The sequence below is a fragment of the Thunnus thynnus genome, chromosome 7 (assembly GCF_963924715.1).
Source record: "Thunnus thynnus chromosome 7, fThuThy2.1, whole genome shotgun sequence".
Classification (NCBI taxonomy): domain Eukaryota; kingdom Metazoa; phylum Chordata; class Actinopteri; order Scombriformes; family Scombridae; genus Thunnus; species Thunnus thynnus.
The window spans coordinates 7,862,926-7,881,518 of record NC_089523.1 but is presented as its reverse complement, the minus strand read 5'-3'; the positions used below and the strand labels follow the sequence as shown (position 1 = coordinate 7,881,518).

The window sequence follows — 18,593 nt, the reverse complement described above, 5'->3', positions numbered from 1 at the left end:
TCCTCTTCACTACCCATCTCATTGCTAACTCTGGAGCATTACCATTAGCCCGCCTCACACTGTCTTCCTTAGTTCTCTGTCTCTTTCTGCCTTGTATTTGTCTTTTTCTTCTGGTTTCTCCTTTCAGTCTCCAGGCTTTTTTGTTTTTCGCCTCTCATCCAATTCTATATCTCGCACACAATCTCACTGAATATCTTCCAGTGTCTCTCCGTCCCCTCTGTGTGCCCTCATCCCTCACCCTGTCATTTCCGCTGCTCTCCTTAATCTATAACTCCACTTTGTTGTCATTCCCCCATCTTTGCCCTCCATCTCTTACTGTCATTGTCTCTCTAGTTCTTCAACAAATCACTTCAGCTCACAGCAACAGACATAATGTACACATTCAGACTGGAGCTGGTTATCCGTACATGGGGCCATTAATAATTCTTTTGCATTTATTGCATGTGAGGCATTCAGCTGAGAGCTGAAATATAAATCTGTGCTTTGTTTGAAAGCACTTGAAGTACAACATGGTTACTGTGAGGATCAAATGTCCTCCCTGTCCCCATTCTTCATCATTTTTCATGTAACAACAGCACAAGTGAAAATTCCCAGGTTGCCAATATTGCATACAGCGGTGCCCTGACAAAAAATGTCCTTTTTTTTACCGGAAGCTTATAGTACTTAGAGTTAGAATACGTATAAAAGACATAATCTGCTTATATGAGGCAGTCCACGTGCAGTTTATGTGATCATGTCGGTTTTGTGCATATTCATACAGTATGTTCAGATTCAAATAAAAAGTATCTCTTAACATTTTGGGAAATATGCTTATTCGCTTTCTTGCCGATAGATGAGAAAATCATTCAAAAAAAATGTTGTGAATGTTACATCATATGTAAATTACAACAGTGTGGTGCTACATTGCTGTTATATAACAGACCTACATGTATGAGGCGTAAATAGAGCATCTTACATGGCCTTGCCCAGAAGCAGCTTCTGGCTTTAGCCTTCCTCTGTGATCTTCAAGGATAAAGTGCTGAATAAATGAGGATCCAGTGCACCTTTTATTGTAGAGCGTCCTCTCTCAGCCCCGACATGAGTTATGGTGTGAGTGTACTGTGGTCTCAGCCTCAACCCAGAAAACCTTCATTTGCCCTTTTGTGTGGCCCTCTGGCCATGTACTGAGGTTCATGTTAATATATACACACACAGTAAAGTTAAACTACTCACTCAGAGTGGGGAGATTACTTTTGTCAACATACCATATATTAATAACTGCCAGACATTATGATTGTGTTTGACTCTGGTCCGTTTTTTATACTGATGAATAAAGATACTGATAAAGATTCCTGATGGTAATATTAACCTTTCATGTTTAAATGAAAATTCAGGGCCTCTGGGGCAGAATCTAAATAAAATATCATTCTTTTTAATTATACTAGTCATCGCTGGCCTCCAGATACTTGGATACGTACCCGCACAGCGAAGTTACATTTGCCCTTGCGTACAGCCTCCTCGTCAGCCTGCCACTGATGCGGTCTGCTGGCCTCTGGCACATAGGTAGGCTTCTTCCTCCTCAGGCTTTGACGAAGTTTGTTCATCTCCGGGGTCACGTGCTCCCTGGTACTGTGGATACAGAGAGGGATGACGGTTTAGTTCTCTAAAACATAGAGGCTCAAAAGGTAGGATTTGAGCTTTGCAATTCGCTCAAGAGATTAAAAAAACAACACTGAAATGATAGCATCATCATAAAAAACTGACTCCCTACAAAACGCAAACACACATAAAACAATGAAAACAGCTTTCAGTTACTCTCAGTTTAGCGGTGAGGCTCATTAAAAGCTAATTAAATGTCACAGCGCCAAACTATCATTTTAAAAAATGCCACTTTATAGCTTTGCTCAGACACTGCAGCCTTGTGTTTCATTCAGGATTATGAGTGAAGTGGGATGGATTTCATTGATTAACTCAAGCTTGTTATGTAGTAATCATGCCTAACAAGGCAGTCAGTACATTAGTGTCATAAACACTTCCCGCCATGATGCCCCATTGATTTTCATTCAGAGACAGGCTGTACAAATCACACAGGTAGAATGTAACGCTAATGAACACAAAGCATAGCGCACGCTTTCATTTCTCAAGAAACATCAAGAAAGCTGAGCGAGTTCTGATCAGCGCACGCACACACACACCTCAATCCTTCCCTGAACACACACGATCCTCCCTCGGCTGCTTAATTAGACCATTCAGCCTGCTGGCCTGTTTAGCGATGCTAATTTTTCAGCATAATGAGACATGACGCCATCAAAACATGACCTGCTTAAAAAATGATAATTACTGTTTTCATTCCTCCACAGTCACATCCTCCCTCAACAGAAGATCTGGAGTACAATAAAAAAACATCTCTCCCTGTGTGCGTCCTTTTCCTTTATCAGGACTGAATTCCACATCATCAGCTCCTCTGTTGTCTATATCAAAAGCTTTGAATTTGACTTTACAGCCCCTTCTTCCCCTGTTTTTCCTCTATTCTAAATCTCTGTACAAACTATAGTCCATTTTCTCTCTCTACATGTTCTTCACATTCAAGGTACATCGTGACACTGATCTGATCTGACGCGGGAAGAATCAGCAAGCCTGGCAAACTCATAGATCCAAGTAGTAAGCCCACCAAGAACCTCAGAACTTTTGCAAAGTAAATAAAGTACAATCAAGAGCAAAGAAATAAAATAATAACTGTGGAGAGATATAAAAAAGGTTTCATGTTAATCTGAGTAAAGAGCAAAACTGTATTTTCTTACCGTCTGGTTACCCCATAAATCGGCATCCTGGCTATAACAGCGTGTGAAATTAAACAAATCTTACACTGAAGACGTGCAATGTCCATGTGTAAAGCACTCATCTGTATACTAAAACTTCCTCCTGCTCTGTCACGCAGGTCAGTGTTCATTCAAATATATATACACACACATCACTTCTCATAATCACAGCGACCTTACTGGTAATGGTAACCAAAGACTGGTGTGCTGGAAGCATGTGAAATTAAATGTTCTTGCTCGCTTTACACAAACACACACACACTGAGACGTGTGTGTAATGCGGAGTATTCAAATGCAACTGCTGCAAAACAGCTCGAGTGGCTTTACTCATTCCTGGCATGAGAGGCATGCGTCCTCTGCCAAGTGCAGACACACACACACACACACATACACACACACACAAAAACACACACAAGCCCCTCTGCAGCTCGATGCACACACATGTCAAAGGTTCTGCCAGTCATTTCTGGGCAAAGCGCCAACTTACTGGCACCTGGCTGGCACCAGAACTGCTGCAGCAGGTGTGAATGTGGGTGCGTGAGTGTATGAAAGCTGGCTGGTGTGTAATTCCCCACAAGGGACGTCGAGGGGAGAATTATGGAGGCAGGTTGGGGGAAATGAGGTGCTAGTTAGGGAATACAGGATGCCCTGTAACTGCCCTCATATGGTTTGGGACAGCAGGAGAGAAGGAGGAGGAGTGAGCGAATAGGACTGGCATCTGATGCCAATTCACATGGGAAGACGTAGAAGTGAAATGATGTGAACCCAGGGTACTGGAACAAGTGAAAAATGACTGGACCGGAGGGACAGATACGAGGGGTGGAGAGAGAAGAAGTGGAGGAATGAAGAAATGATGTAAGAAAATTAGTGGTGTTGTAATTATCCTGTTCATAATCAATCAGTCACTTAGTACTAATAAATAGAAATGTGAGGCGGTTGAGTCACTGACAACAAAGTTAAACATGCCAATAAACTACAGTAGACAGCTGAGGATAGAAAAATAAAGACTCAGACCAACAAACCAGCAAAACACAGACTAAAAACCAGAAAAATCCACTTCATGTTGACAGCATACTGTAACAGCAAAAAGAGACGGAGAAGAGAAGAGAACCTTCTCTTTAAACTCAGATAAAGTGTTTACATCTATATTTAATGAATGAACTTTCAGGATTAAATGTATCCACTTAGAGCAAAGATGTATTTTCACAAGAGAAACAACATATCTGTCTGTACCTTTGGTTGACACTGAGATCAGGAGTCTGTTTAAAAAAGCTGCTCCTACACACTCTCTCATCATACTTACTGTAAAGACAACAGAGGTTTCATGATTTAATGATTCAGATTACTGTAAATATATATTATACTGTAATTGTGAGTTTGTTGTCTGTTGAAGAAATGTCAACACACATGCATTACATTCTTTGTCTGTAGGATGTAAACCCCAAGATGCTTCACAACTGCCGACTAACCCATAAAAAGTGAGCCCAACTTCACCACCAACACCAACCAGTTCAGCACCACAACACACACACTCACACATAAAGATTTTGCTCTGTGCAAACATCATATATTGTGGTGTCAACGAAGTAAACAAGTGGATACAAAAGGAAAGAAATGGAGGAATGAATAAATGAGAAAATTAGTGTTGTAATACGCCCAATATCCTGCTCATCATTCATTCATCCACTTCTAATAAATGGGGGTTTGAGTGGTTTGACGCAGAGTTTTAAAGGCCACCACACTAGAAGGACGAAAACAGGATGAGGACAGAAAAAAACAGACAGATAGATCAACACACACAAAAGCAACCACACTGTGAAGAGTACTGCACCGATTTAGCATTGAACTTCTACAAGTTCAGGGTTGTCGGACCCACGATGGAAATTTAAAAATTGATGCAGCAGAACCAGAGATGTTTTTTTTTTTATTCCACATATTCGTCTTCCTAGTGAAACACAACTACCGACAGTTCAGATGTAGACTGCAGTGATATCACTTGAGGCGATTTATCAGACCTTGCTCAGCTCCTTCTGGACATACTTTGATGTGTGAAATCTGTGCAGTTCCTTAACATGAACTCTGTATCTTCTCTATTTTGAAGAAGTTGTAAAAAAAAAAAAAACAGCTTGACATAGAGGATACCTGTGTTTCTTTCAGTTCTTGTATTGAATTATTGTGCTCGTAAGAGTCTGTCTGTCTACACGCAGACACACAAACACAAAGCCAACATGTTTATCATGTAAAATATGAGCTAAACCAGACTGCAGCGGGGACACAGAAGTTAAACAAGCCCTCCTCTTACTGAGCACCACAGTGTGAAATAAATAGAAATCTTGTAGTAAACACTCTTTGATGAAGTCAGAGACATTAGGGTGGAGACATTACCCAGCATGCAACATCCAAAGGCCTTGCATAGCTGTGACCTCACCCTGCACAACAAGAACCATCTGCATGAGGAAAACAAGACATGAGAGAGGCAGACGGAGGGGGGTGGGCTGGCAGGCAAGGATGCAAAACATTAAAATAAATCTGTAAATCAATGGCGTAAATGAATTCCCACTCTCGTCACGAACCCACGCAAAACTCCCGAGCACTTCAGCGTAGACTACACAAACAGGAGGCCTGGTGCCAAAAAACATAGTTGTTCCCTATCCAGTGTTTGAGTTAGCAGCCATCTGGAATGTATTGTTACAGACGAGATGGCAAGAAGGACGACTTACGATCATACGATGTTATGTCGTTGACTTTTAAGTCTGTTCACCCAGGCTGACCTCCCTTCATCGCTGCTTCCTTCCCTGCTCCTCCCTATTCTTCTTCCCAAGTGTTTATACTCCACATGTCCTTTTTGCTCTGCTCTTGTCCAAAAGATGTGATGAAGGATGCAAAAAAAGGCTTCAAGCAGAATGTCTCCAGCTCTAGAGACATGAATGTGAGGAAATGGGTTTCACAGGATTGAATTTAGCATGAAAACATCGCCTACGCGTACAGACTAATAAAATACGGGGGGAAAATTTCCAACAATTTGGTCCAGCTTGTTAAGTTGGTATTTTAACTGTTGGTAGGTTGGGAGGACTGTCATTAATAATGTGTGTGTGTGTTTTTAATTTCAGTAAAGTACTTGTTGATGCTCTCTGGCTTGATAAATGCACACACAGTCTGTATTTAAAGAGTAACATAACAACATCATTTAATGTCATTATGTATTTGTATATATGTGTGTGTGTCACCTCTGTGTTCCCTCCATATAATCTGTGTTAAGTCTGCATGAACTCATGTGTGTCCAGCTGTGTTTTGTGGTTGCCAGATGTGAGTTTGATTGATATCTTTGGCACTCTCTCTCCCCCTCTCTCTCTCTCATACACACACATACACATACGCACACACACAGTGTTCCTCCCTGATCCAGATGTTCTGCGTTGAACGGCGGCTCAGAGATTTTGGCAAAACGGGACACACTCCTCCCTCACACTTCTTCTCAACCAGATGCTCGCTAATCACACCTCATACAAGGAGGGAGATGGAGGAGTCTGGGAGAGGGGGAGATGTTGCCACAAACACACACACACGCACACAAACACACACCCCATGAGTCACTGCCACCTCACATTACGGTAAGCTAGCCATATGTGTGAAGCTCCAGAGAGACAAGAGACGAGGTGGGGACAGGGAGAGGTGGAGCAAGTGTCCAAGTGTGTGTGTGTGTGTGTGTGTGTGTGTGTGTGTGTGAGAGTGTGTTTGTGTTGCAGCAGCAGGGGATTGTCTTGGCTTAGTCATCACTGAGCTGACCACTTTATATGGACACGATGTACCTCTGACTCTCTCTTCAGTTGAATTCAAGTTGTGTCTCACTTGCTGAAGAACTGAGAGGCTGATGTGTTTTGCTAAAGCCTTCAGTGTGACTCAGAGAGCGAATCTAAAGTCACAGCAGAAGAACAAGCATCAAAGGTCAGCATTACAAGAGCTACATACAGTATAAATCAATTGTTGAATTGTTTCAGGGTACATAAAATCCATATGCACAAGCCATATGCTATACATTTCCAATACAGCAAAGTAAATCACAGTGTAGCTCAATAGCAGTTCTAGTCATTTAAAACAGTGTTATATAACCATCGCACAAGTTTAAACACATTAAGCAGCAAACACAGTTTACTTGTTATGTACAATTCAGATTTTTTCTCCCAATTTTATCATATTTAAACCCACAATAAATGATTTTTTTGGCCACTTTAGAGCAGCGCAACAAGCTATAAACACAACACTGACAATTCATTGCTTTTTAAGTTAATGTGGTGAACTTAGCAAAAAGTTGCTTATTTACACATCCAGCAGTTACGGAACAACATTATCATTCATCTGGAGTTGTGTTTCTGTCCACATGATGAATGTATATATAAATATATGTATATAGCTCAACTGGCTCTTTAGCTGCTAAATGCTCCACTATGTTCACCAGCTAGTCGCTAACTGTGTCCGTCTGTAGTTTGGTGCTGAATAGGTATTGTACAGTGGGTTCTTTATCTGTTTTTTTGCTGAAAACATCTGCTTGCTGTGACTCATGAGCAGTGTCAGTGAATCAAAACAGTAAAGTCTCAGGCTTTAAAACTGAAACAATGAGCTGAAAGATGCTAAAATTGAAAAATTGTTGATAATTCTCTGCAGGTTCACCACTACAAGTGATGCCTCTCACATTACACACTGTCATTTTATACATTTTTATGTTGTCGTTCTGGATCTGAATTCGTGATGCCTACTTTCTCCACACGATGGTCAGATCAGTAACTTAAACTAACAAAACTCAGCAAGTAGGAAGTTTGCACATCCCATGAGTAGCACTTTCTAATGAGACACAGTTGAAATTAAAGGTTTGATTGATGTTAATAAGTCGTTTAGCTTTTCTGTTATAAGGGAAGCTTTCTTCACAACCGTTAAATGTCACTTCAGTGGTGACTCATCTCCGGGCTAATGAGACAATACATCAACAATACATCGAGTCATAGAGTTGGTAGAATTCAATTAAAAACACATTAGACACAGGCACATTATGCTGACACACGCACACACGCACACACACACACACACACACAGAAACCTGACCCAGTTTCTGGGCCCTGCAGACTTTAGCTGACACTGAGTAACCCGGATAAGGACACTGACGCTTACTGTCATCCAAAACTCTCTGTCTCACACACACAGAAAGTGACAGGTGGTCTGTGATTGTGTGTGTGATTAAAAAAATAAAGAAGTGTGACGTATCAGAGATAAACCAGGGCACTTGTGTTTACACTGAAGCCTGACCCAGGACAGGATGGCCTTATTCATTGCAGTGGTTTATGAGTCTGTGTGGGAGTACGTCTATGCATGTGAACGACAGAAACAGACAGAGTTCAGGCTACAAAGTGCTCCTGTAAACTCAGTGGTCCTTCCTGGTTTTATATTGGAGTGAGACCGTCTTCATGATACAACAAGGCCAAAATCTCATCACACTCATTTTGGGAAATACATGTGTTTACCTTCTTGGTAGTAACAGGAGAAGATCAGTTTCAGTTTTAACTCTGTGCCTTTAGCAGAGCTGTAGACTTGAGACTTGGACTCAAGTCAACCTTCAGTCTCAAAAATAAGAACATGAGACTTGACTTGGACTTCACTGCTGTGAGACTTGACTCCATAAAGACTTGACTTGATTTAAAAGCCAAAACATTTGCACATCTTACGTTCTGAACCACTATAATCCTAGTAGGCTAAAAAATGAATAAGACAGTGTCAGACATGTCTTATAGAGCTGAATACTTAGTTATTAGCTAAATTATTAGCTTTGAATGTAAATTAATCAATCTTTTTGTCATTTTAATGGTCAGCATTCAAAAATGTGAAAGACTTGTATATGATTTGCAATTTGCCTGTTGTCTCAAATGACTTGAGAATTGATTTGGACCTGCTCCAAAAGTCTTAAAAACAGCAGTTTTTAGCCTTGTATAGCACAATAACTAGAAACAGATGGAAATAGGTCTCACACTTACATGTTGTATTTTATGTATGTTGTGACATTTTATGTGTAACTATTCACTGAGCAACAATAACTGCAGTGGCTGCATGCAGCAGCTCAGATGTCCTGTCAATGTAAAGTTGCCACGTTGACAACAAAATAAGTTAACTAGATACAACATGTTCAAAAGATCATTTTGGCGTATTTTTCTCTTTTTAGCTAGCAGTTTTCTCCCGCTGGAAGTCGCTAATGTGTGAAGTTAGGCAAAAAACATCCCGGGCCAAGAACTCACAGAAATGAAACTGATATCAGTTTTCTCATCCAACTTCTAGTAAGACTGCAAACAAGCATATTTCCCTGAAATATCAGTGTATTTTTAAAAATTTGGTCAAAATTCTAAAATCAATGTCAGTGTAGTTGTGTCCTCAAAAAAAAAAAACATCAAAACAACAGAATAAAAAGTGGTCTGTAATTCTGCTGCTGATCATCAGTCACTGTGAAATAACCGGACGACCAAGTCACAACAGGCTGGTGGTGAGCTGAAATTTTCCAGGTCAATATTACTGCTGGAAAACAACACAATCCTACAAGTCATTCAATCACAGTATCAATAAGTCAATTCCACAGAAACAGTGGAAACAAGACAGTTGGAATAAAGATGTAAAAAGCCATGTATGGACTGTACTTATGCTGCCTCTTCTGTGCTCAGATGAAACATAAACGCCCTTGGGTGCAGCAGTTACAGTGAGCAAATATAAAGAGGCAGAACCTCTCTCACAACAGCACATACAGTTCAGCTGAGTGCTGTATACAGTACAGTATGTGGGTGGCTTATGTAGCAGACTTTACTGTAAGTGAGGAGGCAAAAAAGCGAACATACTGCATCAGTAATGGCCTTTTAGGAGCGTGTGTGTGTGTGTGTGTGTGTGTAAAGAGTGATGTACAGCGACAGCTGAAGCAGAGCCATGTGCTTAACCATCAGCCTGGCACCCACTGTGACTATTGTCTCTGTCACTCTCTCTCTCTCCTTTACACACACGCACACGCACATGCACATATGCACACACTTCAACTAGCTTCATAAACCAGATCCACCACTCTATAAAAAGGGGTCAGTGGGTTCATGTATCTCTCTTTCATTGAAATTCAGGACCAATCCACAATCCATAGTAGTTTCTATGCAGTATTGGTCAATACTGTTCATAACAGCATAAAATATAGAACAGTGGTATGTCCCTGAATGATTTTCCACACTGTAAATTGCATGATTTATGAAGTCAGTTTTATTTGTTTGCTATTAGATTTTCCAGTGTTTCCTGTGTAGGGTTCATATTTTCATATTCAAAGTAGAAAGCAAAGGAAATCTAGAGACACAATCGCTGTCTCCAGCTGCACACCAGCACATAGAAAACTTGATTTATTTAGATTTTTATGTGAGGAAATGGAAATGCAAAGTCATTTCTTGGTACATTTGACTTAGCAAGAAGGCGCAAACATGACAGAAATTGCCCACAACTGAGGCAAAGACACTCAGAACCTGAGAAAATGAATGATTATTTTGCAAACCATAATAAAAATGTTTTATTTACAATGTAGCTGCATTTTTTAAAAGAGCTGTTGACATTTTTACTTTGTGAATTCAGTCCCAACTGAACTGAATCGATTTCTAATGACAGATTGGTAATATGTTCAGGTAGCAACTAACACAACTAATATTAATATGATTAATATTTTCTTTTACTGCTATTTGTTCTGTCCTGCTGTTGGTCATATTGATTATGTTGTATTTGTCATTGAAGTCTATGAGCCATGACTTCTTAACAGTGCCTGAGGAGAATAAGTTAGATGAATTAGACAGAGAAGAGAGAGAGAGAGTGTGTGTGTCAGAATGTCAACATAGTTACTAATTAGCTTGACATTGACTGATAGACACGGATGCAAACATGTCCCGTCCTTCCTCGGAGCCTCTAATGCATTATGATCTTTCAGAGGGGTTTCTGGGCAGAGGGAAGCATTACAGAAAGCTGTGCTAAGTGTATTAGCTGGTGGGTATCTTGCATAATGAGGTTGAATCGTCCTCTGTGACTCAGGTTGCAGTGCAGTGTGGGAATTCGGTGCATGATTACAGTAACAGGTGAATGGTGAGTGAGTAAGATGTTGTAATCGTGATGATGATCACAGGACTGGATGAGGAGGTGACTCAATCTGCTGATCCAGGATCAGTTCTGTAACAGGGTGGAGGTATTTATACTGAATGTGCATGGTATGGAAAAGATGCAGAATCTCATTTAAAAATGCATTTCAAGTCTGTTTGTAACCAGCAAGTTGCAACATTTGGTTTGCTGTAAGTGTTACAGTTTGTGTGAAAAAGCTGATAAGGAGCCACAAAAGTCTTCAGAAAACTTAACTATTGGTGTGTTGAAGCCTTTTTGAACACGTCAAGACTTTGTATCTTTTACTTGACATTAGTTTTAACATGTAAAATTGCAGTTTCATCCAACTTTGGTTTTATTTTTGTTCATTTGTAATTTATAAAAAAGTAATTGCTGAAGTCTGGGAACAGCAGACAAGTTTAACAAGGCGAGAAACACAAGCAGGTATTAAACAAGCCAACAGTTTAGTCAGAGAACGTCTAAACAACTTCATTTAGAGGTAAAATGAAAGTGAGTGCACCCAAAATGTCAGCGATAATTCCTCATTGCACAGGAAACTGTGCATGCTCACAACTACATTAAGTACCATATCATACCATATCCCAGCTGAGCCGGGAAGCCAGTTTGTAATCTGTGGTGGACGTTTAAGTTGCGTACTAATTTTACTGTTCGCCTTTGTTTTCTCTTTGTTTTCTCATCCAAATAACCTTTAAAACCTGTATAATTGTCTAAATGCTCGTGTTTCTCGTCCCACTTCATTTCTTTTTAGCAATGCCACCGCATTCCCTCAGAAAATCAGTTCGCCAAGTTTACTGCAATCTCAGCAATTAACTTGACAAGTACAATATTATTACTGAAAAGTGTGATGGCCAAAATGAAAAGAAACTGAATTTAAGTTCATTCTGCATCAAGTTAAATTGAAATCTAAAGCAAACAGAGAGAGATGGACACTTTCTAGTTAATCTTGACACCTCAGAGTCAAACAGTTAGATTTACAGCACGATAAGTTAGACAACTTTTAGACAAGATGGGTAAACTCTGGGAAAGGTTGGAATGAAATTAGGTGTCACTAACACTATGAAGATGGATGGATCCAGGAAGCAGAACAGGTTTCCAGAGTCGATTCTGCCATGGTTTGACTACAGCTAAATAAGATTTACTGGCATTCTGACATAAACAGACAAACATACAGTAATATCAGCTTAAACACACCGGCACACACTCCTAAGTTTCCACACATGCATACAACTTATTCAGTACACAAACTAAATAACCTTGAGATCAGTTAAATTCGATAAATCCCCCCTTAAAAGAAAACAACAAAATTCAAATCACAGCTACGATAAAGCACCAGAAGTAGAGTAAGAGAGGAACAATCAATGCAGTGGGTCCAGCGGCTGCTTGAGGAGGTCAGTCTACAGGACTGGGGGTTTGGGAAAACATCCTGCAATTAAGATTATTCGCTCCCCAGCCTTTTCTGCAAATAGGATTTAGCTGGGAAAGTTCAAATTACAATTATATTAGCTATTGCAGAGAGAGAGTGCGTGTGAAGCCAAGGAGACACACACACATATTCACACATGTAGATACACATGCTCTGTCACCTCAACACCCCCCCAGGAGACACACACACACATGCACACAGCTCCCACACCTATTATCCTCTTCCTCCACAGCTTATCATGGTGCTGTGTCACTGCCCCTCCTGCCACTGTTTAAATTCCCACCCATCCAAGTTAAGCTGAGAGGAGATTGTTTGCGTGTGTGTGTATGTGTGTGTGTGTGTGTGTGTGTGTGTTATAGCTTGTGTTTCTGCAGGGTAACTTGTCTCTTTTTTATTGTTTAGTTTTTTGTAAGATAAAGTTTTTGTCTTTTTTTGTGTAGATCAAAACGTATACATGCATTTGTGCACAAGAGTCCGTGCATGCTTGCGTGTGTTCATACCTGCGTGCACATGCTTGTGTACAAAAGAGAGGCAGATTAACATAACAATATCCAAATCCCTCTTTGCCCTTGGAACAGCAGGCTAAGAGGGCACGGACCATGCTAGCTTTAATGTGTGTTTGTAAGTGTAGTTGTGTACTTCCACCTCTACATGCACTCATATGTGTATGGCATGTGCCTGCATATGTGTCATAAGTCTGTATGTCAGCGTGACTCTGTAACTGTGACGGGAAAAGTGTGTGCGTGGTGGGAACTAATCTAAACACAGTGCAGCCAGGCGTGAAGTGGAGCAGTCTAGTCGATATGCTCCGGTATCATATTGTGGTGCTATGTTCCCACTTTGTATTCTCTCCTACTAGACTAGACCACTGCCGCAGGCCAGCTTATCATCAGCACTAAGTCTCTGATATTACATTAAAGTGTGTGGTACACTTTCATCTCCGGGGTCTTTTTAACTCACAAAACAGGGAAATTATTGAATAACTTGAGAGTACTTCATGAAGAGGGCAATTCACACCTAGCTGTGAACCTCATACTCAACACCAATCGTCACTTTACTGGTATTGCTTTAAAACATAGATGAACTTCAGGGGACTAAATTACATACAGAAAGATTGTGAAAAAGTTTATTTCACTGAACTCAAACGCAAACACTTCACAAATTTAAACACTGAACTCAAATGTTCCCGAACTGAAGAATCCATTGTTGCTGCGGCAATATCTCAATGTCTTGTCAACCCCACCCTTGAGCTTGAATTGTGCAGATTGTACGTCAGACTTTTGTGTCAGCGAAGAATGCCAAGTGACCCCGGTGTAGCTCTGCAGCTTGCATTCACACAAACAGAACTCTCAGTCAAAAGAAGTTGAATTTAACCTTCTCTAACCGTCTCTTGGTTTTTGAGAGGTTCTGCGTCTATCGAAAACTGCCGCTTTCATGAAACATTCAAATTTTTCAGATCTATTCTTTTCTCATCTCCTTCTACATCTTTCTGTTTTCTCTTATCCTGTCTCCAGTGTGTGTCGAAAGTTTCTCTTCGCATTTTGAAAGTGTTAAATAATTCTCTCTAATGGTAACATAAATCTGTGGCATGCTTTTGTTATTTCTACAAGCCATAAGATGACAGACAAACCAAGTAACAAGATCTTCAGTCTATTTCTATCTGTTGCTTCCTCTGCTGAAAAAAAGCAGGGAATTCATTTTTCTCCATTAAAGATCAACTATACCATGACTTCTTCTTCTCATATCCTTTCCTCCCTCTTAATTTTCACCCTCCGCTCTTCAAACTCAACCTTCACACCCTCCTCTCATCTTCTCCCTCCTGTTGAGTCTCTGTCTTGCTATTCTTCATTTGTCCTCGTTTCACTCATTACATAGGTCTCTGTGGTCCACAGTACTCTCACTCTTCGCCTTGTTCTTATTCTGTTTTCCAAAACACATGAGAGCTGTCCTTCTCGACTGTCTCATCATGAGGGCGGCATGAGAGAGAGAGAGAGAGAGGAAATGTTGCATTCAGGAGGAAATTTAAACAAAACGGTCCCTCCCTTCAGCCTGACAGGGCTTGGAAACTTACATCTTTTCTGCACAAGTGTCCACACACACACATATGAAGAGACTCATGTCTCTACACGCACACAAAAACACATGAATGCATGAACACTGTGCAGGAAAAAAAAAAGATGTTGGGTGTTTGTATCAATTTAGCGGGTTTAATCCCTTCCATATGGGCATGGGGGCTAATGCATCTGCTAAGGCTATTAGCCGCTATGAGCCCTGTGGATACAGGCTAGACTAGACCTATTACCAGTTTGGCAGTGACTGAAAATACCACCGTAGCCAATAACCCAATAACAACAGCAACAACAAACCACAACTATCACTGTTACAAACACTGCAGATTTCCTGTTGACCTCCATAGAGCTTGCAGATTTCTGCCTTGTTGAAACAGGGTCAACTTGATGAACAGAAAAAGAGGTGAGGCCGGGAAAAATAGCCCAAGGTGCTGATTGCTACGGAAACAGTCGACCCAGTTTAAAACCAAAATACATGCAGGTGCAAAATCAGACAGACACACATGCAGAAAAACATATAGATGTATGCACAGACACAAATAAAGTGAATGCACATACATAAGTTGAGTGTCACCTGCCAGTTCCTGTGCACACACAAACACACTGTTCACACCCACTGCTCACTCTTTCACTCACCTGAGTTCAATGGCCTCCGCCATCTCGCCACAAGAACTCATCTCACACAGAAACGGCAGCAGATGAGAGGAGATGCAGAGATGACAGGCTGAGAGAAAGAACTCCCTCAGACTAGTGGCCACAGCGATAACAACAGCACAAGAAAAAGATGAGAGGAGGAGAGGAGCGAGAGAGCGTGTGATGATATTACGCTCGGAGTGAGGGACAGAGAGGAGAGGGAGCGCGGAGTGAGAGAGAACCACACCTCTTCTTAAGGGATTAACTTGGAAAAGGAGTCCTGATGCACTAGAAAATACACGCACAGTGATGCACCCAAACACAATCAAAACTGCCCACAACCCAGCGTGGTAGAGTGTCTGGTAGACAGATACACCCAGACAAATACTGTACAAGCACGCACACTCACAGCTGCTCTAAAAATAAAGACAAATCAATGTTTGATGCTCCAAATCCTGAGAGTAAGGAAAGAAGGGAGTGGGAGGATAGAAAGAGAGAGAAAGAGAAAGGGGAGGGGTGATTAAGCGAGTCATGGCGGGTGGTGACACAGTTTTCTTTGCTCTCCATCTGCTATGGGTGCACTGGTCAAGAGTGCACTGGGGGAGAGGGCGACAACTGGGGCTGGAGTCTGGGGACAGGCACTGGAGCTGGAACTGGGGAATAGGGCCAGGACTGGAGGATGTGTTTAAAGTGAGGACTGGAACTCAGCCTGGTAGTATGTTTCCACTGGGGCATTACTGGACGTGAGGAAGAGGGTTGCTCCCCAGTACTGGAAGGGCAGGGCACAGAAATATAGCCCAACAGATGATTAAGTAGTAGTTAAGTTACTTCCTTTTCAAACTGATGAAACCTAGAAACCACACCCGCTCAAGCACTTGGTAGTATGAGCGTTCCATGTTTTGGGTATGCATTGGTTTCTCTACCATATTTTCAAGCTGGGAAAACATTCGCAGGAAAAGCTACTTCATCCAAACATTTCGGGGAAATCCGTCTCTGAAAACATCCCAGTGCTGGTGTTGAGGTTTGGTAAAGAGAAAGAGAAAGTGGAGGGGTGATTAAGCGAGTCATGGCGGGTGGTGACACAGTTTTCTTTGCTCTCCATCTGCTATGGGCGAACTCTGGTACACTGGGGGAGAGCGTTAAGTTACTTTCTTTTCAGTAGTTAAGTGGTAAATGAGGTGAGAACTGGCCTATCAGTTGCTCTACTGTAATTTATTTCAGAGCAGTTACAGTAAATCTAGTTTGAAAGTTTGTTTGCAGGGGTTGGGAGTTTCGAGAGGTTTGTGGGTCATGCTGCAAAGACCTGATTTACATACTGTTTAGGTCGACTCTTCTGTTGTATATCAAATGTGGAGCAGTCAATGTATCAAACTGCCTCCGCATTACATCACCATTTACAAATTATGTGACTGAGAAACATGGAAATCTTACTCCAGATAAAAAACTAATCTAATTTAATAGAGGAGCAAGAGCAGCAAGATAGCTGATACTTGGGCAAGAGTTGAGTCAAAGCTTAAGCAGAAAAGTGGTGCTATGCCTTGATTGGAGGGCTGGTGCAGGGACAGAAGCAAAGATCAAGTGAGGATTAAAGCTAGGACTAGAAGAACTGGGGCTGAGTTAAGCATACAAAAGCACTGTGTGTGAAAACTCAGCTCCACATTTAGTTGAATGGGACCACTGCATTCATGCAGAGAGAATGCCGATGTCAGGTAGTCCAACAGAAGAGTCGAACCTGGCACAACTGTTGATGCAATGCGATGCAACATCATCCAGCAAGGTGGTTTTGTTTAGGGACAGCACTTGGTTGAGGTTAGGGAAAGATTATGGCATTGTAGCGATTTGAAGCACTGACTGATTAACTGAAACTATGATCTTTCCTTTACCTTAACCAAATGCAAGATTACACTGAAGACTGAAAGTCTTCACATTCATGGATCAACAACTCAAACTGGACTCACTGGATCATATTTCATCATCATACCTGAAGCAACATATTCCCACCTATGCAGACCCTTACAATTTTTTAACCCAGGGCTATTTTCACTCCCGGTGAGACTGGTATAAAGAAGAGCAAGGGCTGGATGAGAGTTGAAACTGAAAGTACAGTTAGGTTTCAGGCCAATTACTTGGAGAGGAAATTGGTGGTTGGGGCCTTGGGAAAAGTGATGGGTAACTGAACAGACAGTGCTGTTGCTGAGGCAAGAAGGGAGGAAGGTTAGACATACAGAAGTACAGCAGGTAACAGGACTGGTAATTGAACTTGAACAAGAGAGGTGGAGGGCCGTTTCTCAAGATGAGTTGTTTGGGGATTAAAGGCTAACACAACAACAGGCAGGAAGGAGAAATTGACCTTGAGAGTCTAGGAGGCTTTTGCCTGGAGCTTGAAGAAAATAGCATTAGTTGACTTGTAGAGATGGTTGGGGAGGGAGGTTTAAAGGTTTATTGGCAGTTGGGGGTTTATAGGCGGGGGGATTTAGGGACAATTTTAAGCAGGCTAAAACCACACCTTACACCTTGTTCACACCTCACACATCTTACAACTCAAGTAAAGGTATGAATGTACTGAAAACGCAATGGGATCCAAGTCAGGGAAGGTGGCTAGCTTAGATTGAATGCAAATTTGTCCCTGATCTCATTGAAGTCCTGGACAGTCACATTTAAATTGCCTCCTCAGAACTACTCACTTTTAAAGTTTGTGTATAAGCTGGTACCAGACAACAACCATCCTCAATTCTGTAATGCCAGCATTACATTTCTAATTAAACATACTTACGGTTGCAATTTAGTCGTATATGAATGTAATTTCTAGGAGACAGGGTTGGCAGCCTGTTGACACTGTAACTCAGTGGTGTGTCGTCTGTTAATGCTATCACTCTCTTCTCACACATTCATAACCTTTCATGGTGCCAGTTCATCCCCTAAGCTGTTTACCTCCAACACCTCATTCAACAATAGATGAGACTGAGAGGGATCAAAACACCCTTGTAGTGCGCTGACTTCGTTCAAGTCTCTCACACACACACAGCTTTCACAATACACAGAGTATTTGTAGCTAACTGCCTCCATTTGACACCATGTCTCTTTATGCTTATTGCCAGTGTGTTGACAGTGGTGACATGAAAAGCTGACAGGTCCAGCATCTTTCTGGTTGTGACTGTGATGTACCTCAATGTCCCCGCTGGAAAACTTGTCTTAGACTTCATCTGTAGACTTGCCCCAATTACAACAAGATGTGAATAAATATGCACCACAAACAAACCACTGCATAGTCTGATGCAACTCACATACACATCTGCACAACACAGTATTCTCTTTTATCTAATCCAGTCATCCAAAACACATGTGGCATTGAAGACATATTCCACAACCCCTGCGGTCAGCAACATGTTACTTTTTGGTGTTAAGTAACATGACATGCTAACAAAAACACAATTATATAGGTTTGATGAACGTCTGGGAAATATCTTTTCCTGGTTGGTCACGACACTGACCCCTGACATCCACTTGTCA

At 41.3% G+C, this 18,593-nt stretch overlaps 1 protein-coding gene across 7 annotated transcripts in view; it reads right to left on the bottom strand.

The window, feature by feature from the left end:
• Positions 1-18,593, bottom strand: part of numbl (NUMB like endocytic adaptor protein) — a 58,843-nt gene that overhangs the window by 15,631 nt on the left and 24,619 nt on the right. For 2 of the 7 annotated variants that reach the window (XM_067594084.1, XM_067594085.1), the window contains exons 1-2: positions 2,781-2,911; positions 1,458-1,608 (exon numbers count right to left, since the gene is read on the bottom strand). In XM_067594084.1, the coding sequence (XP_067450185.1) occupies positions 1,458-1,608; positions 2,781-2,881 (252 nt within the window). In that variant the 5' untranslated portion in view covers positions 2,882-2,911. Of the gene's footprint in view, positions 1-42; positions 735-955; positions 1,059-1,457; positions 1,609-2,780; positions 2,912-15,086; positions 15,274-18,593 lie in introns of those variants that run through there. The other 5 variants (XM_067594088.1, XM_067594087.1, XM_067594086.1 and 2 more) reach the window with 4 other exon arrangements.